Raw genomic sequence first — 25,508 nt, forward strand, 5'->3', positions numbered from 1 at the left:
TGTAATCTGCCTCTCTACCTAGTAGTCTCTTATGTCTGTGTAAACTTATCTCCCTGCAAAAATTGTGTAAGAATCTTTTCAATGCACAGAAAAGCAAAACAAACTAAATTAAGCTCTTCTTGAGAAAAAAAAAAAAAGCCAATAAATACATTGGGCCAAATTCTGCTCCCAATTACACCTAGGCAATCCCAGTGCAGTAAATGGGGTTACACCAGGGTAAGAAGTGAAAGAAGAATTTGGGCAAAATATGTAGTTTAATTTCAATGAATAATAATGAACAAATTATTTAAAATACATGTTTTTACCCAAACTTATTAGTGATTCACCAAATTCTATGTCCCCAAAAGGTCATCTCTATCTTTTGCTTGTGTTGGTGAAAACACATTCTAATAATGGAATATCAGAATTAATACTTTTAAAAATCCTTATCCTTTTAGTGCTGTATCTACTACCAGGTTTTGGGGGGGTGGGGGAGGAGGGAAGGAAAGGGGAAGTTTTGTTACTTTCCTTAGCTACTTCAGGTTCAGTATACCCAAATCATAGAAATTTTTGGATTCAAGAGACTTCTAGATGAAGTCGTGGGCCTCAAACTGCACCGGTTACTCAAGCAAACCTCCCACTGATGTCTCAAGGTGAAATCAACAGGACTTCTTGCTATGTAAAAGAAGATTGATTAGCTTTATACTCTGTTCTGCTTAAATCAAGAGTATTAAAGTTAATGAATATGTGCAGTGTACAGCACAAGACAAAGCAAACTAAGGTTCCGATCCTGCTATCTGATCCATACAGCTGGACTCTTATGAATAAGACTATAGTGAGATCATATTAACAGATGGTATAAGAAGGTGATGCTCAGTTAAAACATTCTTTTTCTTACAGGATTTATTTTTCCCCTTGAGTCAGATACTACAGCCCTTACTCAGGCAAAACACAATTGATGTCCAGCATGAATGTACTTGCCTCTAAGCACCTCAGGAGTAAATGCTGATACTGTATAAGGATACAGTAGTTAATTCCCCTGCCTCAGTTTCCCAATGTATAAACTGGAAACATTCTCACCTCACTGGGACACTGGAGATTATAGCTTTTTTGGACAGCTTGATAAAACTGTAAAGTGCTACTGTAAGTACAAAGTATCAATATTATTATAATCAAATTAAAAGAAAAAGGTCACATGTTGGGTTTGACTCAAACTATACAGCAGATCTCTAGGCTAGAGAAAGGGTCTGAGCTTGTAGTTCCTTTTGCAGAAATAGTGTCTCTGACAATAACCCCTTAAGCACAATGCAGGAAATTTTCAAAAGGGACTAGTGATTTTTTGGGTACCTCAGGTTTTGGGTGCTCAAATTAACATACTTTAAAAGGGCCTGATTTTCAGAAAGTGGCGATCATTCCCCCATAAAAGTGACCCCCCCTCCTTAGTGTCTAAACTTTGAACCCCAAAAATTGAAGCATCTAAAATTAGTTATTTCTCAAAAATCCTGGCCAATTATTTTTGCCTGAATTAAAAGTGCCAGTATTTTCCACTGAAAATCATTAGAAGCAATTACATTCACTAAGGACATTTATTGAATTTTTTTTTTTAAACTAGTTTAAATGTAGCATGAGGTATTTTTCCTGTCTACTGACTGAATTCCCAATCTGCAGGACAAAGAGCCCAACCCCACTCCTATTTAAATCAATGGGAAAACTCCCATTGAGTTCCATGGAATGCAATTTCTCTGCTGAAACAAAGCAAGCACTACAAACAGGTGTTTTGACAATTGTCATTTACTTTGTTTATAATCCAGAAGGTACTAGCAAATGTTCAGATTCTGTATATGTGAAGGGCCTGATTCTCCAGTCACTTATGTTACTTGTGATTTACACTAACTCTGCAGAAGTCAATGGGGTTACACTGGTAAAAAACTGGTTTAAGAAGAAAATCAGATCAATATAATGAGACCTCTTCAGGACGCAAAGTTTTCACTAAAATGACAAGAGGGATCATAATTTTGTGCATGAATCATCAAGGCATGTACTGCATTGCATTAGGATGAATAGACATTTTGTACCTACTGAATTATCACTCAGAAAGGATTCCCCTAAAATAAATGAAATTTGAATATGTTCTATAATTGCAGGTGTTGTAACCCCGCCTAGTGACATTTTTATTTGAACTTCCAATAGTAGAACATGGTACCTGTCAAAGAAAAATACCAAGTGAACCAAGCCAAGAGGAGAAGAAAAGAAAGATAGGCATTTATTAGCAGAAAGTTAATTAGGTCCACCCCCTCAACCATAAGTGAGGATCAGTGACTAAACTTGATGCTTTGGGGGAAAAAAAAACAAACAGGGCAACCTATGAAAAACATTAGGAGGCAAGTGGGGAGTGTCACTGACCCCACCCTGCTGCAGGACAATGGAGTTTTGCGCTTCTGAACTGGTTACTTACTGAGGAAATGAAGATGACATCATGTCAGACAAAAACAAAACACAAACTCTCCATACAGGAACAACACTTCCCTCCCCCAACCTGACCTCTGAGAATTTGCAATTGTCTCCCTGTTGCAGAAGCTGATTTCTCCAGAAAGTTCCCCTGAAAAGGATACCTAATGTTGCAGAAAATACACTTATTACAGAACTCTGCTTCAAAAGATGTGCAATCCAGAGAACATACATATCAAACCCCACCCAACCTAAATTTTATCTGTGAAGTCAGTCACTGTATGCAGATAATAGCTTCAGCGTTGTTCAGGCAACTAATTACTGAACCACAAGAAACTTCTCATGAATGTCATCATAGAGTCTTTTAATATTTTACATAAAAAACTGCATACACAGCTTATATAACTTTATGTAAACATCATATAAGTCTCATTGCTTTTGCCATGTCAGTTCATTAAAAAAACAAAAACCCTAAACAAACTGTCAGTACCACTGTCAAAAAAGGGAAACCAAAATACCTCATAAAAGGACAAAAAAAAAATAGATGGATAGCTTTGTTCTCTGAACTAGAGAAGCACAGGTTTAAATGGCTGCCCTGTAAAAATAAATTTTAAATAAACCCAAATACTTTAAACTGTTCGGGGAGGGGACAGGAAGGAGCCAGTGTTTCCACTCACTTTTCAAAGAAATACAGTGGTTTTATTTCTTTTGGTATTTTTAAAAGAAATCCAAAAACAGATGAGGTTACTATGTCAAAAGTGTTCATAATGCTACAGTGTTATATGCATTTGACAAGTGTTAAAATTAAAGAGTTAACACCTAGCTGTGCAAAGTAAGTTCTCACTGGAAAATAATAATATTTTTTAAATTAACCAAAGCAACAATTGCAGAAGACAACTGTAACTGAAGGAGCAGGCACCGAGATAATACATGGCAACATTGGGCTTCCCCCCACCCTTTCCCATCCTGCTGTGACTGCCATCAGGAGATTGATCTACTGTCTTTTTTTTCCCTAGACATCAATCTTTTCCAGTTCAGCTGGGTGACTTCTACAACTGGAGTCAGTTCAGCTCTTTAAACAGCAGGGTGTGGGGAAGGGTGTCTGTTCCTTTCAATGTCTGAAATTCAACCTGGGCTGAGTAGTTTGGCACCCACTCCCCAGTTTACTTTAAATAAACACTTTTCAGTATCCCAGTTCAAACAAAAATAATATTTAGGTATATACACACTGGATAACCCATCCCTCCCTGATGCCCCTTTTGACCCAAAGAACTATGTTACACAGCAGGTACATCAGAGGTCAGCTCAGTCCAGGAAATCTGCCCAATGGGAGGTGTTTGCTGCTGGTAGTCTGCAGGAAGTCTGAGAAATGCAGTCCCCACCCCAAAGCGCTCAGGGCCTGGGGCAGGAAGAGCACACACACAGGAAGGAGAAAGTCTTTTCCAAGTGTCTCATGTGCATTGATCCCCTCTCACAAAGGAGACTTTCTTGGTGCAGTAGATGCTGGGTTAATAACCCCAGCTGGAGAGAAGGGAGAGAAGCTGGATCCATTTCTCTCTCTCCCTCCCCCGCCCCCAAGTCTCAGCAGCAGCCGCTTTTTGGCTGCATTTCACAGTCCACGAACGATTGATTTGCAGGGGATGGGAGCAGCCTTGGTCTCTGGACGATGGGCGCCTTCCCCAAGGCTCAGGGCATGCAGGCGCCCTCCAGCTCCGCAGCTGCCTCTCCCCCGCCCGCTCCCCGGACTAAGTGCGTGGGTCTCCCCGCTTCACCTCCAGTGCGCGGCTCCTAGCCGGGGCAACCCCCCCCCCCTCCCCGTGCAGCGTCCCCCCGGTCCCGGCGGGCGAGTGACCCCAAGGCAGCCCCACGGCGCGCCCTATAGCACCTTGCAGCAGTTGAGGCAGCCGCTCGGGGCGCCGTAGCGCTTCTGCAGGGCGGCGCGGGTGGCCGTCTCGAAGACCTCGCGGACCCCTTCCTTGGTCTTGGCCGAGCACTCCAGGTAGTCGTAGGCCTGGATGCGGACGGCCATGGCCCGGCCGTCCTCGGTGCGCACGGGCTCCTGCTTCATGCGGGCCAGCTCGTTGCGGACCTGCTCGTCGTTGCGCAGGTCCTTCTTGTTGGCCACCAGGATGATGGGCACGTTGGGGCAGAAGTGCTTGACCTCGGGCACCCACTTCTCCGGGATGTTCTCCAGCGAGTCCGGGCTGTCCACCGAGAAGCACATGAGGATCACGTCGGTGTCCGGGTAGGAGAGGGGCCGCAGGCGGTCGTAGTCCTCCTGGCCCGCCGTGTCCCACAGCGCCAGCTCCACCTGCTTGCTGTCCACCTCGATGTCGGCCACATAGTTCTCGAAAACGGTGGGCACGTAGACCTCGGGGAACTCGTCCTTGCTGAAGACGATCAGCAGGCAGGTCTTGCCGCACGCCCCGTCCCCCACCACCACCAGCTTCTTGCGGATCGCGGCCATGGCCAGGCTCGCCAAGCTCGCCTTGTGGTGCAGCAGGATGCTGGAGGGGCCTTCTTCGCCGCCGCCGCCCGCCCCGCTTCCCTCTCGCTGCCTACAAGGCACCGTGGCGAGCTGGGATGGACGGGGCGAGGCGAGCCGTGGGGGGGGGTTCTCTCTCGCACCACGCGAGCTGGGGATGAAGCGGGATCGCTGCACACCCGCGGTCTCCTCCGCGGGCCCCGGGGCTTTGTTACTGCGGCGCTCTCCCGTGCCGGGCTGCGATGAAGGAGAGGGATTGCTGCACCGCCCCGCTGTGCAGGCTGCCGGGCTCGCCTTCCTCAACCCCTCCCGCAGCCTGGGCTCTCCGCACGGCTTGCGCCTCTCGCCTGCCCCTGCTGCTGCAGATCCGCCGCGCGCCTGAAGCAGCCCGGGCTATATTTTGTGGAGGCAGGGTCTTGAGCAACGTAGACAGCGAGCACCCAACACTTCTACAGCTCTCAGTCCGGCTCCACCAGTGCTGCAAGCTGCTCCTGGGCGCTGCTATTTAAAGGGGCCGGCTACTTTCTTAATATAGCCGACCAATAGCAAGGCAAAGAGTGAGGTCATCTTTTTGAAGGCGCTCAGCCATTGGTGGGGAGCTGCAGGCTTTGCAGGCGGGGTCGGGTCGGACTGACTGGCAGGCTGCAATGAGGGAGGAGGGTGGCCTGCTGCAAGCTTCTGGAGTGAGGCGCGCTGCTCCTTGGAGCTGGGCAGGGCCTGCACCCTCACGAAGAGTGGAGAGGGAAGGCGTTAAAGGGCTTGTCTCTGCTTTTCTCCCCAGGGCCAGGTGCGGCCAGTGGTCTTCCCAGGAGGCGTCCCACTTCCTGGGTGCTGAAGGATTGAGTCCCCTTAAACTTCCCTGAATGGCACAGATATTTCCCTGCCTCCCTCCCTTCACTGCAGTGATTCCACATCAGTGTTTCTCAGAGCTTCACAAGCAGCTGTGTGCTGTAGATCGCTCAGAGCAAGGCTCAAGCTAGCTCCTTCCCAGCCCCACTCACGGGCAACAGTTAATTATTGATACCAAACGTCACATTTTCCACATGCTAAACACTTACTTACCAGGCTGCAAGTGATGTGGAAGCAGATAAAGATACTTCGAGGGATCATCGCCGTTCCATCATGCCCCCGACCTCACAACCTGCCTATGAATAAGTAACGAACTTCATATGCCCAGTTTTGCCACCTTAACCTGTGCAAACGTTGACCTGCAATGAAATGCTCCATCTGTGATAGAATTGCACATGGTTAATTGATGTGCAATGCACACAGCTTCCATCATGTAAAGCCCTAACTAGCTAAAATATTTTTCATTCTTCTGTGTGTGTGAACAGTGAAACCTGTCTTAAAAGGCCACTACAGGGACCAGCAAATAATAATAATAATACTTAGCAATCACACTGCCTAGCAAAGAAAGTCTTTAAAGGCAGGACAAAATGGAACTGGAGTCCTCAGGGATTATTTAGAGTGGTTAGTTTAAAAAGTTACATTTAGATCACTGACTAATAAAATCAGGACCTATCCACTTCCCCGCTTCAAATACAGTGATAGATTTTTTCTTTAGTCTAAAATCCTCATATGCCAAGTTTCAGTCCAAAAGGAATATTTGTATGTAGGGATTATAAAACCCTAGAGCTAGTAGACTTTAATTGAACTGCCCTCTGAATCTTAATTTATAGTAATATTAGTAAGTCTACAAAATGACGTGGCTTAACAGTGGTAAACAGCAGACACCAACAGACACTCTCAGCAGGGATAAACAAGGCCACCTACTAACAACAGGAAAAGAACAAGATGTGTGCTGGACAGAGCATTTCAAAGAATTGCTGAACAGGGAGCCACCTAAAGAGGAAGTAAACATCTAGGAAGCAGAAGATCTTGATATCAACACAGACACTGCAGCTAAGGAAGAGATCATTCAAGCCATCAAATCCTTAAAAAATAAATTAGCAGCATCTATCCTGGCCACTCTATTTACATCAATCTGGGAAAGGAAAAAAGTGCCAGATGAGTGGACCAATGGAGTTGTAGGGAAGAAACCAAAGAAAGGAACTCTCAGTGATTGTAATAACTGGTGTGGTGTCACACTTTTATCTGTGCCAAGTAAAGTATTGTGTAAGATCATAGTCCAGCATATATCAGAGGCAGTTGATAGAGTTCCCAGAAAAGAGCAAGCCATTTTTCGGAAAGGCCATGGATACACAGACCAGATCTTCATTCTATGAAACATAATAGAACAGTGCTTAGAATGGCAATGACAGCTCAATATAAATTTCATAGACTTTGAGAAGGCTTTTGATAGCATTCACAGGCATATGGAATTCCTTTCCATATAATCAACATAATCAAAAGCTTCTATTTCAGCTTTACATGCAGTGTTGATCACAGTGAGCTAAGTTTTTAAGTCAAAATCAGGAGTATGTTGGGGTGTGTCATGTCTGCAATCCTCTTCAACATTGCCATCGACTAGGTAATGTGGTGTACAACGGAAGACATGCCAAAAGGCATTAAATGGACACTCTTCTCATCCCTTGAAGACCTGGACTTTGCAGATGATGTTGCTCTCCTATCACATATCCAACACCACATACTAGAAAAAACAACTCGACTCAATGCATTCAGCCAGCAAATTGGACTGAAAATCAACTGCAATAAGACAGATATCATGACCTTTAATATTGCCTCACCATCACCAATATGGATAAAGGGTTATGTTCTCACCAATGTAGAAACATTTACATACTTGGGCACCACCATCAGCCAGGACGGTGGAACAAGTCAGGATATCTGGAACAAAATCAGTAAAGCCAAGAACACCTTTAGGAGCTTAAATACTGTCTGGAAATCAAAATGCAACACCAAAACCAAACTCAAGATTTATCAGAGCTGCATACTTTCAATGCTACTTTAAGTGAGGAATGAAAGTATGATACGTCCAAACTATTTTTATTCCACATAACCTGCCTCAGAAAAATCCTCCATATCTTTTGGCCCGGAACACTCTCAAACCAAGATCTGTTGACACAGTACAGCGAAGAAGATCTGAGCATCATTGCCAGGAGGTGTTGGAGCGGGATCGGTCGTGTGATTCAGATGGAAACTGATTCCATCACCAGAGTAGCAATAAGATGGACACCTGAAGGCAAGTGAAAACAAGGCTGCCCAAAAACAACATAGCAAAGAGCTGTGCTGAGCTGAAAAACCTGGGGCACAGCTGGGAAACTATTGAAAGACTTGCCAGAAACAGACAGGAGTGGAGGAGCTTCATCACTGCCTAAGTGCCAGAGGTGTACTAGGAACATGATGATGATAATGATTAGTAAAGCACGTTAATCAATAAATTAATATGGAAGATAAACAAAAGGAAGGAGCAAGTGATTCAGTTCATCAATATTTTGATGATGGGAGCTGTTGAAAACCCAAAAATAGATAGCTATGCTGGGCGCATTGAAACAATGCATTTTAAAATCTTACAGCATGATGGGTATCTTGCTGCCATCTACTGTGCTATACCTCTGCTGCTATTATTGCTGCTCATTGAGTATCTCCTTAAGGTCTTGTTCCTGCAAACACTGGCACACATGCTTAACTTATTCTGTGGACTAATGACTGGAATTGGACTACTCATGAGCACTGTCACTGCAGGACTGGGTCCAAAGTATACCCTTTTGCTAGCCTGTACAGACCGTAGTAAGTAGAACATAACTCCTAAGCCATAATGCCATATACATTGACCTCACATCACACTTTAAAAAAATATGTAGCCACTTGCATATATAGGGTGGTTTGACAGGGTACTTCCCTTAGACTATTACAGCAGTGTATTGTCAGTAGGCCAAAGATGTGGTTATGGTTCACTTAATCTTATAGATTTGAATAAAAGTAATCTTCTATAAGGATCTTTCTCTTTTCCATTTCTCCCCGCTGTCAGAGGACTATGTTTTGCCTTTGCAGGGTGATGGATTTGATGACTTGGTAGATCATTTCCACCTCTGATTTATGCAATCCTATTTTGTAACTGGCTGTAAATCCTCTTGTGATGATTGGTGCAGTATCTTTCACATTAAAGCTATTAAAACTATACAGAGCACAATCATGTACTCACTTAGACTGATGTTGGGGTCATGTTGGTATTAAAGGGACATCACCACTTCAAAATCCCATTTCTATCTGAAAGTGCCTCCCCCCCTCAGAAAAAATATTATTGTAAAGCTCAAAAACTTGCCGGGGATACAATAGCTGATACACTTTTAATTTTTAATTGGTTAGATTTCAAGGTGTTAGTGTCCCTGTGAATCCACTCACTGGGCTAACTCTTTCTCCATCGTAAGCCCATAACAAGAGGTAAGCCATCTCTGTAGAAAGAAGATCTCACTTCCCATGAGGACAGATCTTTCTAATAGTGGAGCATTTGTATCTTGTACTATAAGGAGATAGTTGTTTTTGTTGTTGTTGTAACAAGTACTTTATGTGTCATTTTAAAAGCTAATCTGAGTTCATTTGCTGTATAATTTAAACCATATTATCTACCTTTATTGTTTTCAAGTTATTTGAACCTCTTTGAACATGTGAACAAAAACTGTTTGTTTTTTTCACTGAAGGTTAGTGCCACCATGTGGCAAGCCTAATGGTCTGTTCTGGTAAGTCAGAACTTTTGCATCTGGGGAGGCAGAAAGAAATAAACTTACAAGATAGTCACAAATTCTATGTATTCAGTTTAAGATTTATTGTTGATGATGATTTTGAACTCGCTTTTGGACTCCATGAAGAAACATAGCTCAAATTAGATTTCATCATTTTGTAAAAAAAAAAAAGAAAGAAAGAAAAAGAAAAAATAAAAGAAATGAATTAACTAAGGTGAAGGAAGCAGCTGACTAGTTAGTTATATTTGACATATCAACTTTGCTCTGAAACGAGGAATATGAACACAGATCCGTTCTTCTCCCAAAATGCCAGTGAGAGTTATCTGTGTTCATCTGAGTCCAGTTCTTGCTCTCCTAACTCACATAAGTAGCTCCATTGAAGTCAGTGAGCCTGATTCTGATTTCATTTGCTTTTCAAGAGAAAGTCTATAGAAGTCAACAGAGTTACTCACCAATAACCAATGATTCAAGTGAATAGGATCTACTCGGGTAAAATTCTCACTGAGCACTGAGACTCTTGCCCAAGAATTTTGTCCAAGAACTGGAGCTTCCGTCTCCAGTTAAAACATCAGTATCAGTGCAATTTCTATCAAAGTACTGTACCTTTAAAATGCAAATTTAACATAAGGCCAGTGGGCCACATTCAATGAACCATGGTGCTTACTTACACCAGCAGTGACATCAGTACCTTAAACATTACCTTAAAGTAAGGTGACCAGATGTCCCAATTTTATAGGGACAGTCCCGATTTTGGGGTCTTTTTCTTATATAGGCTCCTATTACCCCCCACCCCCGTCCCGATTTTTCACACTTGCTGTCTGATCACCCTACCTTAAAGTCAAGACATAGACCCAGAAAAGCAATTAGATTCTGAACTGAGGCTGCTGGAACAGCTATGTGGTACCTGCAATGAATTGTCTCCCTTGGTGCTTAATATATTCAGCTGGTCCAGGAAAATGTGAGGTGAACCTGTTTCAGAAAGGCAGTGATTGGGAGTGGAGATCTATGTATGTCCTTTGATTTCCTGTTTGAGCAACACATCAGGGCGAGTGATAGAGAAGGGGTGGTCAGCCCTGGATTTCTCTGTGTGTCAGAGTTGGATGACTGCAGTGGTGTCTGTAAATTGAGCTAAATGGATAATAACATATATCAGTGCCTGGGCTTCCTTCTCAAGCAGGTGAGTGAGGGCAATGGTGGAAAAGCAAGAAAGTAAAATTAAAATAGGCGTCTGGGACCAGATGGCTTTTCCTCCTTCCCAAGGAATTTTATGTTATTAAAGGGCCAGTTCTGCCTTTAGGTGTGTGCTAATGGGTCCCACTGAGGTCCATACACATTTTTCAGGGCTGAGTTTGGCCTGGAGTATCTAGTTCTTATGTTCTTTGCATTTCAGATATTGATGCTTTGGAAGACAACCTAATTGTTTAAAAATTAAGCAAGTGAAAAATAAAGGTGAGGTGGGAAAATCCCACTGGATAATGGTGTTTGTTTCATTTCACTCCCTTCTACCCTTGATGAAATTGGTAGTATTTATTTAACCCAGACAATTTATGTTCAAGTACAAACATACACTAAAAATGCAAAAACCTAGCCAGGAAGCAATCACTTCTCACTTTGTAAATGATTAGGCAAGTAAGCTTATTTCCTGCTGTGGAGTAACACTTATTGAGGAGCTCCTATGTGCTAATAACATTATCTGTTCACTTGTATATTGAGTCCTCCATGCTTTCTCTTCCCATGATGCTAAGACCCCTACCCTACAGTCCTGATGCAGGCAAAAATCCCAGTGAAGTAAGAAAAGCAGGATTTGGCCTAATATGGTTATTTTTGCAATCTTATGCTAAGAAGCCTCTGAGTAGATGTGGGAAGAAAGGCTCAAATAATTAGTATGGGGCTATTTGATGGAAGAGGAGAGCTTATGGCATTTAGAAGGACTGGGATATTAATTTCATGATGTGGCAGGCTTATTACTGTCACAGGTCCATGAGAAACGCTGAATTCAACACTCAAATACTGAAAATGGAGGAATAAAGGAGATACATTCCTGGAATGCAAATGCACAAAACAGGAATTGAACAAGAATAGTGTATTTTTGTATAAAAAGCACACAAACAGTAGGTGCGGTACATGTAAGATTATATCCTGAACTAAGAGGAATTAGCCCGATAATATGTTAACTAAGTGTGTAAACAATCAGAGTGCGATCCTACAAAGCACTTAGCACCATGCAGAATCGAACCCCAGTGGGTTCACAGTCTAAATAGTTTGGGAAGTTACCTTACACTGAACTAGAATGGTTAGGCTGCCAGAAATATCCTTGAATGACACCCATGAGGACTTGTACAATCAGCCATAAACGTATTTAATCATAGTAAAGTAAATGGCCTCAGAACATCCTCAGGGCTCCAACTTTAAAAAAAAAAAGTATGTCATCAATTCCATGTTCCTATGCTAAAACTATTTTAAACATAAAACCTTGTTACAAAGAGAGCTATGATTAAGTATGTTTATGGTTGATTGTACAAGTCCTCACGGGTGTCATTCAAGGATATTTCTGGTAGCTTCTCTTCTATCCAGGCATTAGCAGATAAGGCCTGCATGCACAAAAGGAGTTAGGCCAGAAGTCCCCAAACTGTGGGGTGTGCCCTCCTAGGGGGCACAGATGAACATTTAGGGGGTCATGGTGGGGGCCTGGGTCAGCCCCCTTGCGGAATGGGGAGGGAGGGAGGGAGGTCACCCAGTTCTGCTTCTGGCCGCAGCCCCAGCTGGTGGCCCTGCACCAGGGGCTCTACTTGCAGTCCTGTGCCTGGGCCCCAGCTGCTGGCCACGCGCCCAGGGCCCTGGTTCCCAGCCCCACACCTGGGGCCCCAGCTGCCAGCGCTTCACCCAGGGCCCCAGTTGCCAGCTTCGGCCCCTGGCCAAGGCTTCACTCCTGGCCCCTCCCTCAGCTGTAACCCCAGCCTCAGACCCCTTACCCCAGTCTGTGTCCCACCCGTCCAGAGCTGTGGGCCTGACCCCATCTCTTGGGGGGGAGGGTGTGGGTAGAGGTAAGGGGGGGAGGGAGGTAAAAAGTTTGGGGACCAATGAGTTAGGCAGTCTGTGACACTGAGCGCCATAGTGCCTCACTTTTAGGCACCCAGAACATCGCTGCGGTTCACAAAATGTGAGTTTGACACCTAAGTTCCTATACAATGAATGGGGAAGATAGGCACTTTAGACTGCGGTTCACAAGAGCCAGTGTGCTAAATAGGAAGCCACCTAAGCTAGCCAGTTGGAGATGCTGACCACTGGGGTGCATGCTAAGTACCACTCCGCTCATGGAGTAAGGCGGCTAAGTCCAGGCTGCAGGGACGGTGCCTATCTCTGCTTGCAGTTCTAAGCTGGGAACCCTCGTTGGAGCCAGGCACCTATGCTATTTTTTGCAAGAAGCCAGGGAGGATATTTGGGCCAGAGAGAGAGAGAAAAGTAAGTGTGTGTGTGTGTGTGTGTGTGTGTGTGTGTGTGTGTGTGTGTGTGTGTGTGTGTGTGTGTGTGTGTGTGTGTGTGTGTGAGAGAGAGAGAGAGAGAGAGAGAGCACAAGCACGAGAATGACTCGATACCCTGAGACCTCTCACCCAGAATGTGCGAGACTCAGAATGCAGTTTCCCAACTCCAGTTACTCTTTGATTATTTATTCACAGAACAACAACTTCAACAGGAGAGAGCGAGGGAGGCCTACGTTAGAGTATCCCACCCATAGCCCACTAGTTAGGGCATTTCCCTGAGAGGTGGAAGATCCCTGTTCAAGTCCCTTCTCCCCCTCGAGCAGAGCGGGTACTTGAACTGGAAGTCTCCCACACATCCCAGGTTGAGTGCCCTAACCACTGGGCAAAAAGTTATGAGGGAGTTCTGCCACCCGCCTTCGCTGCCCTCAGCTGCCATGCTCAGAGGGTGCCAACTGGATTGGGCCTCACAGGCAACTTAAGTGTCAAAATGCCTGTCTTTCCAGGTGCATGAATTGCTCTGAGGCTTTGGTGGGAGACAGCTGGATGCCTAGTGTAAAGTAACAGTGCGCATGCTTGGAGGCACCAACTTGGGTGCCTAGGGAGCTTTTACTGCAAAATCTTAGGTGCAGAGTGAGGTGCCTAAAAGGTTCAGCAGCAGTTTTATGCATCACAGTAATGCCAAAACTGGGACTTAGGCACCTAATTCCTTTTGTGTATCCAGGCTTAAGTGTCTGCATTACAAATAACCCCTACAACTGATACTCTCAGCAGATGCCAAATTTATCTGCCGTAGCTGCTTATGTAACCCACGCACCGCCTGGGTGTGGTGTTCTATCCCATCTAGTGGCACTGACACCACTTAGAGAGAGAGTAATAAATCTGCTTTACAGCCTTAGCTAAGGGCCATATAGCTTTTAGCTCATGCAGTAGAGGCTCATGCATTTAGCTCCAGAAGTCCCAAGGTTCGATCCCAGCTGCCAACAACCGGGATCTGTCGGTGTTACACTTGTGTAACCCTCATTACCACAGTATCTGAGTGCCTCACAATCTCTAGCATATTTATCCTCCAAACGCCCCTGTGAGGTAGGGAAGTGCTGTTTTACAGATGAGGAGCTGAAGCACAGACAGGCTAAATAACTTGCTCAAGGCCATACAGGAAGTCTGTGGCAGAGTAGGGCATTGACTCCAAGTCTCTGAAGTCTCAGGTTAGCACCCGAACCATTGAACCATCCTTCCTCTCTAGATTAACTGGGTTGTGGAGACTGGACTAACCTCACTTCCCTGAGTTGTCTCTCCAGATCAGAAAAAAGGTATATTGGTGTGATGGCATGAGGAAGTTTCATCTGCTACTGTCCCCCATGCTCTGCTGGCTACATAGCTTACTAAAGAGCTTCTGTCTCCTGGACTGACAGTTCCAAAGCACTACATTACTTGGAACTCTTAGTAATACAAACATAATTTACTCAGGGAGGCAATTCTGAGCAGCAGTCTTCTACTTCCTCATTTCTATTGTACATGAAGCAACCAGTATATGCATTGCGTAATTGATGTTGTAATCCTCTCCAGGATTGTGGAATTGATATTTTCACCCTCTGTATATTATTATGGTAAAGTAGATTGCTTTTAAAAGCAATGATCTCATTCATTGCTCTTTGCTGATTGGCTGGCTAAATTAAGAAACACAAACATTTATTTAAAAAGAGCGGTTGTCATGAGTGTCCTACAAGAGTGGTGGAGAACTGTCTTCATAGGTGAATTAGTGTTCCAAAGAAAACTGGGGAGATAAAATTAGAGAAAAGCAAATGTCCTGCTGATCGTCAAGAAAGGGAAGAAAAGTGATCTGGAAGTTACTACCTGTAAGTCTAACTCCTATTCCTAGTAATAAAATAATGGTACATGTATGAAATTGGAGGGAGGGTCGACTCTCTTAACTTCTACATGATAACAGACCCCTGAGCAAGAAGTAACATGGGTTTATAAAGGATAGATGGTGCCAGCTAAGCTTGAGGTGTTTTGGTGATAAAAATTATGCTGTTGGTGGATGATGGGAAAGCAGGAGATGTAATCTGTTTGGCTATTAGTAAAACATTGACTGCAGTGTCTCTCACACAATCACACTTTGAAAATGAAATCAAATTGTCTTGAAAATGACCACTGTCCTGGGAGTGAGAATCGGCTGAATGTGAACGAAATATAAAATGAGAAACAGCAATAGTCTGAACTAGGAGAGTTATCTAATGGGGCACTGCAGAGATCTGTCTTAGGTCCATCTTCATTCTGTGATCTAGAAGAGAGAGTAAATAGCATGTCAGTGAAAACTGTGGACGATGCTAATCATGAAAGACTTGAGAGGACATATAAAATGACAGAGTATAAATTAGCTATCACCACTCAAGAAAGAGCTCTTGGAGTCATTGTAGATAGTGCTCTGAAATCATTAAAAAACCAAACAGAATGTTGGGAATCATTAAGAAAGGGATAGATAATAAGACACAAAGTATTATGTTGCCTCTATATAAATCCATGGTACACCCACATCTTGAATGCTGCGTGCAGATGTGGTCGCCCCATCTCAAAAAAATATATTGGAATTGGAAAAGGTTCAGAAAAAAGCAACAAAAATTATTAGGGGTATGGAATGGCTGCCGTTAAGAGGAGAGATTAATAAGACTGGGACTTTTCAGCTTGGAAAAGAGATGACTAAAGGGAGATATGATTGAGGTCTATAAAATAATGACTGATGTGGAGAAAATAAATAAGGAAGTGTTATTTACTGCTTCTCATAACACAAGAAAGGGGTCACCAAATGAAATTAATAGGCAGCAGGTTTAAAACAAACAAAAGGAAGTATTTCTTCACACAACGAACACACTGTCACTTTGTGGAACTCTTTGCCAGAGGATGTTGTGAAGGCCAAGACTATAACAGGGTTCAAAAAAGAACTAGATAAGTTCATGGAGGATAGGTCCATCAATGGCTATTAGCCAGGATGGGCAGGGATGGTGTCCCTAGTGTATATTTGCCAGAAGTTGGGAATGGGTGACAGGGGATGGATCACTTGATGATTACCTGTTCTGTTCATTCCCTCTGAGGCATCTGGCATTGGCCAGTGTCGGAAGACAGGATACTGGGCTAGATGGACCTTTGGTCTGACCCAATATGGCTGTTTTTATGTTCTTATCACAGATAAACAACACAAAGATCAAGAAATCATAAATATGGGTAGAAAGGAGTAATACAAAGGGACAGATTCTAATCTAGTGTGATTTGCCACCTCCTCCTCTCCCTCTCTCCTCAAAGAGCATTTACAAAGCATTGGTAGCTTGAAGCTGGAGAGGTTCATTCTGCATCACATCCTATTTTTCAGAAGATGGGTCCTGTTTTGAAAAAGGTAACTGTCGTGGGAGATGTTGCCTGTGGCAAAACATGCCTCTTGCTTGCCTTCTGCAAGGAACAGATTCCCAAATGCTATGAGCAAACGGTGTTTGAAACCTACATCTGTGACACTGAGGTTGATGGGAAGTCGATGAAGCTGATGCTTTTCAATGTAGCAGAGCAGCGCCAAGGTGATTATCAGCACTTCCGTTCATTGTTCTATGCAGGCACAAATGTCATCTTAATGTGCTTCTCAGTGGACAGGCCAAATGCCGTGCAGAACATCCTTGACATTTGGATTCCGGAGGTCAAACAGTTCTGCCCCACAGCTCCCATTGTTCTGGTGGCTACCAAGAAAGAACTAAGGAATGATGAGGGTGTGCTGGAAAGACTTGCTACACTGGAACAAGAGCCAATAAAGATGGAAGAAGGAAAAGCCTGGGCTGCTAGCATTGGGGCATATGCCTACCTGGAGTGCTCTGCGAAGATGAAAGATGGCATTGAAAGAGTCTTGCAGATTATTGGTCAAGCTGCAATACAAGATGGAACAAAGAAGAAAAGAAAGCACCATGGGTTCTTCAGATTGTTGTAAGAAGAGCAAAAGTTATTTTTTTTTTAAATGTATAAGTACATATATAATTTATTGAGAAGTTAGATGGTATTAGGGAGTTTTATGAGTATTGCATGAATACTGTCATGGGGCCAGATTGTCCTCCTCTGTGGAAAAAACTGGGTAGAGGAGACGAACATGCAACATTTCTCTTGAACAATTTCTGCTAGGTCATTCTACTGGGGAGTGAGTGGGGTTTGCTTCCTCCCACCCCCTCAGGAATGGGGCATGGGTACAAACTCCAGAACTGTAGCAGACCGAGCACTCACTGGCGCAGCACCTCCTGCTGGTTGTCCAGGAACTGGCTCTTTTCCAGCCCCGGAGCACCCCCTGCTGGCCAGTGTCTCTTCTGCCTCAGGCCCCCATGTCCCTCACAGACCCCGGTGCTGCTTTTCCTTGGGTCTCCTCTCTCAGGGGAATTCCCAACCCTCTAAGCCCACCTTGCCTCAGTGGCTACTAGCAGTCTTCATCTAGCCTCCATTCTCTGGGGCAAATTGCAATCTGTAATGGCCACTCATCACTGGCAAGCAGGGTTGGACCAGCTGCCTCTGCCTATCTTTGGGCTGCACCTCTGCAGCCCCAGGACCTGCCTTTAACAAGGCCTCAGCCTGGGAGTTGCCAGGTTGGAGCTCCCCAGTGCCTCTTGCCCTCCCGGTACCCTGTCCTCCCAGGCAGCTAGGTCCTTCCTACTCCAAGGCTGGAGTGAGACTGACCCAGTTCCTCCCTTAGCCCTTCTTATACTGGCCCAGCTGGGCCCTGATTGGCTACCTCAAGCCTACTCATGGTTCGCTCCCTGGGGCAGCCCTTTCCCAAGGCTGTTTTTGACCCCTTCCAACTCAGAGCAGGGTGACCATAGATGAACTGAGATTTGCACAGATCTTGAGAGATGAAAGTGAGGCCAAAGCCATAATTCTCCACAGAAGTATCGTGATTCTGCATTACCTCCTAGATCTCAAGGCTCTCACTGCAGCTCCCTGTTAGCACAGTTTTAGTGGCAAGGCACTGTGCTGGTAGGCTTCCCCCTGTTCCCCTCCAGCTTCCTTACACATACTGACATGGAGCTTATCCTTAGGGCAAAGAGGCTCCATGCACAAGTACATACAATCACGGGCTATATTAACTTGATTGTTGATTACCCACTGCTTTCCTGCGAGGACAATGCATGTAGCACACCAAAGCCCAGCCTTCTCCATGTTTAGATTCCCCATGCCACAGGTCTGGAGATGGAGGGTAGGCTGCTGTAAAGGCGACCCCCTACCCTTTCCACATACACAGAGAGACAATCTGGTCTTTAACAGGATTCTTACCTTTAGCATGTATTCAAATAAAATCTGATAGATACATGATAAGAGAGGTCTGAGAGCTCTACTGAAAGAGAGCTTTGATGATATCTAATCCTCACCCTCCTTACTTTTTTGGAGACCTCTTACATATTTTTCTCCTTCTCTAGCACTTGTGGACAGAAGCAATGAAGTAAAAAAGAATGCCAGAGATGCGGCCAACAGTTGAGAGAGATTTTCAACCTAGGGTGAGATGGGGACATCCCATCAGCAGCAGTGGTGAGTCTCCAGAAGCCGTATGAGATGTAGTTGAACTTGGATGCATGTATGCACACCTCCTTTCTTTCAAGCACCAATATTCAGAGCATTGTTGGCAGTCCCGGAAAAGAGATTTGAATTCTGGCTATAGATGCAAAGATGGCTGGTAAATAACATGACTGGCATTTATTAAAGACATACTCTACAGATCAGAAGGTGGATAAAAAAAAACAATCCTGGAGTGAATAATCTTAGGATCCTGGTATGAAGGGACAAAGAGATAATTTATTGAGCCTAGCTCATCGTACAGAAGGACAATATCCTTAGGTATCTTTCTCAATGGCAGTTCCATCATTGAAGCATCTTGGTTATTGTCCCTCTAGAGGAAACAAAATCAGAGTAACCAAAATCTTCATCTTGATATTTTAACAGAATAACAAATCCAAAAGAAGGATAAATAAGTTCCAACTGCATTAAAAAATTTCTTACCCATTTTTCCCAACTGATAAGAGTTCCACTGGCTGTAGCACTAGTAGAAGTCCGAGCGTAGATTAGGCATTGGTTGTTGTATCACCATGGCTATGAGTAGAGTACCCTTCTTCCCTGTAGTTGCTGCTAGTGGTCCTTCTTGAAGAGTTTGGTGCTAATAATTTGACTTCCATTCTGTTCTTCCAATACATGCACCAACCGATCTTCAGCAGAAGCCAGCTATTCATCCCCTGACTTTTTCTTCAGTCTATCTCTGGATGGGTGTAGTCCCCAGCAGGTTTGTCTGTGGACGCAGTTTGTCTGCCCCTGGATCCTGCTTTTAATTATTATTTAGGTCTCTCAGAGTTCTTGGTGCCACACTTTATCCTGTGATTGGTCTTCTCTTTCTTACATTCTTATTGCTGCTTCCAACACTGAAGGTTAAACTTAAGTAATTAAACAAACTAGAAATTGTTAGCACCCTGTCTACTCACATGCAAAAATATTCAAACGACAAGTGGGCTGATTTACCTGAATGACCAAGACATGGAATTTATAACAAAAAAAAAAGTTCAGCCCTATTAATGAGAAAATTAACTGAGGTGCTTGGAAAAGATCTTACAGTGTAAAGCGAGATACAAAATATTTGGGGGATGACACCCTTTTCTGGGTAGCATGGGACATGCTACATCACTTTCTACTAGCAGCGGTAAAATCCCCTCTACTTCAACGTGCAATTACATCAAAATGTTTTAAGAATAACGCTTCACATTTCTAAACCACTTTTCTTCCAAGGATCTCAAAGCCATTTTAATCATGATTTACTAAGCCACATTCCAGCTCTCTGTGATAGGCTGGTAGTATCTCCATTTTGCAGATGGGGATACTGAGCAACACCAAGAGTAAGTGAGTTGCCCAAGGTCATCCACATCCATAGCCCTTTCCTCTGCTTTGACTCTTCTTTCTGTACTTACCTTGTCCCTTCTCTTTTCTCTTCTAGTCTCTTCAATTCCTCCTCTATTTCCCTTGCTACCCCCCTGCTTTTTAAATAATATTTACCTGATATAGGTCCCAGGAAGCAAAGGATTCTCTGGAGGGCTCTTCAGCTTAAGTGCCTACTGGATTGAAATCACATGCTTAAGCGCTTTCCTGAATCAGGGCCTTAATCCTTTTTTTTTTTTTACATCGTAAAGAGCTTTATTTATTTGGGTGGGTAAGCATTGTTATTCCCATTTTACAGCTTGGCGTGGGGGGAACAGGGGAGCAGAGTGGCTAAGGAACATATTTTCCAAAGTGGTCTCTACTTTTTGGCTCTTTGGTCTTTGGATGTCCAATGTGAGACACTTGGGGCCTCATTTTCAAAGGTGCTGAGTGCCCACCACCCCATAACATTCAAAACACAAGGGCACCCAAATTTGGAGGCCACTTTTGAAAATGTGGACCCAAGTGACTTGTCCAAAGTCATGCATTCTCAATTGGTTTCTCACTTGAATATATTTAACAACCCACGGACAGGCATTTGTTTTCAGTGAGAATCTTTAGGTATTTTGCCTTAAAGTAACAGTGAATTCACTTTTGTATCTGTCAATATTTGTCTCTGTATTAATCAGTCCTTGCCTTGACCTCAGTGTTGGGATCTTGTTGGTGAGTTACTGATTAACACCAGGCCTTCAGCCTGCTAACATTTTACGCACACAGCCTCTTCTTACTGAACACACTTACGGAACTGAACAAGGGAAACAATGAGTTTTTTGCTAAAAAGCACAGGCTGTTGTCACATTTCACAGTAGAAATCTAATCCTCCGCTTTTTAGCCACAAGCTGTTCACTAGGCTCTTAAAGATGGTCAGAGTATTGATGCTGAGCAAATATTTTTTCTCCAAAACCATGCAAAACTTTACTATAAAGTTGAGGTCAGCAAAGCTTAATTTGAATGCTGGGTCAAAACTTGAAACAATTTTTTCCTAAGGCTGTGTCTACACTACAGGGACAGTGCTGGTATAAGTTTGCAGTGTAGACACAGCCTACCCAGGCAGAGGGAGTTTTTCCATTGGTGTAGGAACACCATCTCCAGGAGCGAAGTTAATTATGTCGACATAGCTGCATCTGCACTGAGGGTTAGGTTGCTATAGCTATGTCGTTCAGGCATGTGATTTTTCACATCCCTGATCAATGTAGCTATGTGCATCTAACTTTCAAGGGTAGAACAAACCTAAATCTCTGGCTCAGCACACTTTTTTGAGAGTAAGTTTCAGTCTGGCTATACAATAAAACTTGTGTAACAGTTGCCCACACATTGGACCTCTGGACCCCATAAGCAATGCACGGATTAAAACAAAATTAACCTGTCTTGTTTTGAGATTTAGGTTTGACCTATGAGCTAAACAAGAGGAAGGATCATCCAGTAAATAGGATGCTGGTGAGAGATTTGGGAGGCCAGGTTCAATTCCTTGTTCTACTACAGGCTTCCTATATGCGTTGGGGAAAGTTACCTTGTCTTTCTGTATGGAGGATCATAATACTTTCCTCCCTCACAGAGTGTTGTGATGCTAAATGCATTAAGGATTGTGAGATGCTCAGATATGGGGGCCATAGAAGCATGTATAAGATAAATAGACAGTAGTGAAATCTGAAATAAAAATCAAGAGTTATTGTGAATTCAAATTACCAAAGTTCAAAATCTGTGTTGCCAAACCAACAACGTGAGCCCAGCTCTGCAATCCATAAATCCTTTTAGAGAACTGTTTCTTCCAGGGTAGCTGGTTATCAAATAGTCTTTTTGTTTTGTCTTTTTTAAAATGTGTTTTGTCCCAGTGGCACTCTAATTCTGTGTTTACATAAATACAAGATACAGCACTTTTCATTTGACAAAATTGCCTCCCAGTGAGGGAGAGAACAAGAGAAACGAAAGGAGCACTTTACTTACCACTGAAATAAAGCAACTTTTGGGATAAACGTAGTGTGCTTTTTTTTTTACCAGCTCCTACAACACCTTAGGACAGATGTCCAATTGAAATAGCAAAGGAAATTTATAGTACTGAATGTCAGATGAATGTGACTGAGTTGCAACTAGGCCAGGATTTCTTCGCAATTTCAATAATGCAATTATGTAATTAAATGATGTTGATGTTTTTAACACTTAACACTTACATGACAGAGAAAAAACAACATAGTACATAGCAATAATGAGATACTGTGCAGGAGCAGATTTTCAATTTCAGACCAAGGTCTCTATGTATTTCATGGGGAACCTAGGGTGAAATAACACATTTTGTTTAGAGATTTTGGAAGACATGGTACTTTTTATATCAGCTACAAAAAGCACATTTTAGTAGATATTCAAGTTATAGAGAAAAGTTCCTGAATAGCTCCCAACTCAGAGCTTGAGAAGAAGGGAAAGTATTTCTTTCAGTGTGAAATAAAAAGACCTCCATAAATTATTTCACATTTTCAGGATGCTCTGCACGTACACTGAGCTTTATGTGAACTCTGGATTATGTGTGGGGAGAGAGACATGTTTTGTGCTTTTCAACATTGACCTGTAATTTTGAATCGACGTTCTCTATGTAATTCATGTTTCCATTGCATTCTTGAAACAATATTGGCTCCCTCTTGTGGCCAATTTATCACCTGCTAATTCTCATACAGAAGATTAGCACTGTCGATAACGTGTCATGTTGAAAATATATTTTCTTACGTTTTTGTAGTTTGATTTTTTTCATAATGTCTTGCTACTTCATTATCCAAACTGTACTGCAGCTGATGAAAGCATTTTACAGTGTATAGCAACAAACACTCGTGCAGCATCAGGCTAGGGTAAAAGCACAGGACTTGTCATTATAGTTTGAAGGAAATGAAGGGCCCAGTCAAAGCACTCCACATTTGGGATAACCATAGTAGCCTTCTGTGCATAGAAGGATGGAAGGATTGGGCTTAAAGTTTGCAATGAACAAAGCCAAGATGAGCCCAGAATGGGTAGCAAATAACTCTGTGCTCCACTCACTCAACACATGCAGGGAAACTAATTATCATTTTTAAAATCATGTCTGATAATTTATTCTAAAGTTGTTATGGGCCTAAGTGGCTAGTTCAGGAGACTAGTAGAAATCAGAGTCTGTTGCTTCTTGGGAACAGATTGCCTGCTCCTGGAGTGTCCTCTGAATTCTTTACTTGTGGAATTTGGGTTTCTCTAATACACAGGAGAAGAAGCCTGAGGTTCGGCTCCCAAGCCCTAGGGAGTCTCCTGAGATTGGTGCAGCTCTTGGTGGGGAGGCACAAGACCATATATGCAGAGATCTGCACCACCTCCAGGGCACTCTGCACATCCTCCTGTACCCTGCCTGGGTCCCCCGGAGGACCTGGCCCCTCTAGAGTACTTCTGGAATTCGCCTTTTCAGTGAGGATTCACATCATGGATCTGTGGAAAAGCAAATACAGCTCCAAGTTGTACAGTGTGTACCCCACAACCAACAGGGGCCAGAATAATCACTTGGGGTTAAATTCACCCCTAGTAGAGGCTAGCTTAAGTTCTATGCATTACTTCAGTTCCATTTAAGCCCTAAGTGGTGCATAAACTTTGTGTTGCCCTCTCCAGAGTATATTGGGCCCTTAGTTTACTGCTATTGTGGACATGAATCACAACTGCTATTGTGGACATGAATTTTTTATTTGGGTGTATTTGAAAGCTGTTTCAACTGTGATTCCAAGCACAAGCATAAGTTACACATTCCCAGATGCAGAGAGGAGGCAGATACTTTCAGTCTCAATTACCTTTATGTTAGACTCAGAAAGGATGAGCAGATAGAAAGTATGAAAAATCTGGACAGGAGGTGGAGGGTAATAGGCACCTATATAAGAAAAAGCCCCAAATATTGGGACTGTCCCTATAAAATCGGGACATCTGGTCACCCTAGACTCAACAACAGAGAAAGAAAGAACAACAGTGAAATGTGCAGACAAGAGCACAGTGTGCGTCTTCTCTCTAGAAGTCTGCACTGAACACACAATACTTTTCTATTCCAACCTCAGAGTCTTTTCAGATGACAAATACAAATGCAGAAACAGAGTCAAAGCAGTTAGCTAGCTACATGTACCACATACGGTCACCACATTCAATTAACAGCAGCATGACCCCAGTCAATTTGTATCTGAAGAACAGTCACAACAGATACACACTTCCTCATTCCCAACTTACTTACACTAATGCAGAATCGTTTTTGCCCCCCGCTAGTGGCTAGTCTATATAAGAGGTTATGGACTTTGCTTCATCTAACTGCTAGTGGCCATAGTGCTCTAGTTCAGATAGTGGTTAATGCTTTTAGTACTGACCATCATTGCTTCAAACCCCAGTGTTGTCCCAAACGGCCTTGGATACACTAACTTGCCATAAAAAGCTCACTTTAATGTTTACTTCTGAATAGTCCCCCCAAATTGCTAAGTATCAGAGGGGTAGCCGTATTAGTTTGGATCTGTAAAAGCAGCAAAGAGGCCTGTGGTACCTTATAGACTAACAGACATATTGGAGCATGAGCTTTCGTGGGTGAATACCCACTTGGTTGGATAGATTGCTAGCCATATTTGACCCACAATCACCAGTACTTAAACCTGAAGGGAATGAATGATGTGTCTGTTCTCTAGATCTTTTCAATGGAAAGTCTAAATACATTATTTATTACTAACCATATGTAGGAAAAGACAGATACTAAAAAATTAATGTTCTTGGAAGGGTCTCTCACCACTGGTAAATAGTTTAATCAGCTTATCTGGTGGAAGCTAACTTTAAATTAATGTTCCATTTAAAGTGCTTTTTTTATTATTCTTTAAAAATGCTTCATGGATCCAGCTCCATTTTAATAGCCTACTGTAAACATCTTACATGGTGCATTTGTAATAAATTGTTAACAGATGGCCATGTTCTAAAGCATGCTGCAGACAGCACAGCCTGGTGCTTTTCATTCACTCTGACCTCACGATGACGGGTACATCGGCACTTTTTTGAGCTACTGGGGGCTCAACGCTGGTAAGCCATGGCCAACTTCCACCTGGCATTATTAGATCCACTCTACCCTGCTTTGCATTGACCCAGTGCTTCAGACAGCGTGGCTGAGAGTGCTGGGCGAGGAGAGCCTGGTATGGGACTTTGGCCTATTTAAGTGCAAGTCGATGGCTCGTGAGGACGTGGTGTCCAACGTTTGTAAAATGCATTTGTTATTATTTCCTTCTCCTAAGATTCAGGTGCTTGGTCTCATGGTAAGAAGACACCCTGGCTTTACAACTGAAAGGATATGAAAAATAGTATAATGGTAACAATTTTTAGAATTCACTGTGATGCTTCTAAAATGGTTTTACTGTATAATGTGGGACAAGTGGATTTTAACTCTTCAGTGCGGGGGCCATCTTTTTGTCATGTGTTTGTACATCATCCGGCATCATGGGGCCCTTTAGGCCTGCGGGTAGCAGCACCATGAGGGGAAGATGAGTA

The 25,508-nt window shown here is 43.4% G+C and overlaps 2 protein-coding genes across 2 annotated transcripts; one reads left to right on the forward strand and one right to left on the reverse strand.

The window, feature by feature from the left end:
- Positions 1-2,774: 2,774 nt before the first annotated feature.
- RHOB (ras homolog family member B) lies at positions 2,775-5,399 on the reverse strand. The gene has a single exon (XM_032774122.2). The coding sequence runs from the start codon at positions 4,892-4,894 to the stop codon at positions 4,304-4,306; it is 591 nt and encodes a 196-aa protein (XP_032630013.1). The 5' UTR covers positions 4,895-5,399; the 3' UTR covers positions 2,775-4,303.
- A 10,968-nt stretch (positions 5,400-16,367) lies between these two features.
- LOC116821181 (ras-like GTP-binding protein rhoA) lies at positions 16,368-17,004 on the forward strand. Its single transcript, XM_032774149.1, has one exon. The coding sequence runs from the start codon at positions 16,408-16,410 to the stop codon at positions 17,002-17,004; it is 597 nt and encodes a 198-aa protein (XP_032630040.1). The 5' UTR covers positions 16,368-16,407.
- Positions 17,005-25,508: the final 8,504 nt, after the last annotated feature.

The sequence above is a fragment of the Chelonoidis abingdonii genome, chromosome 3, assembly GCF_003597395.2.
Source record: "Chelonoidis abingdonii isolate Lonesome George chromosome 3, CheloAbing_2.0, whole genome shotgun sequence".
Lineage (NCBI taxonomy): Eukaryota > Metazoa > Chordata > Testudines > Testudinidae > Chelonoidis > Chelonoidis abingdonii.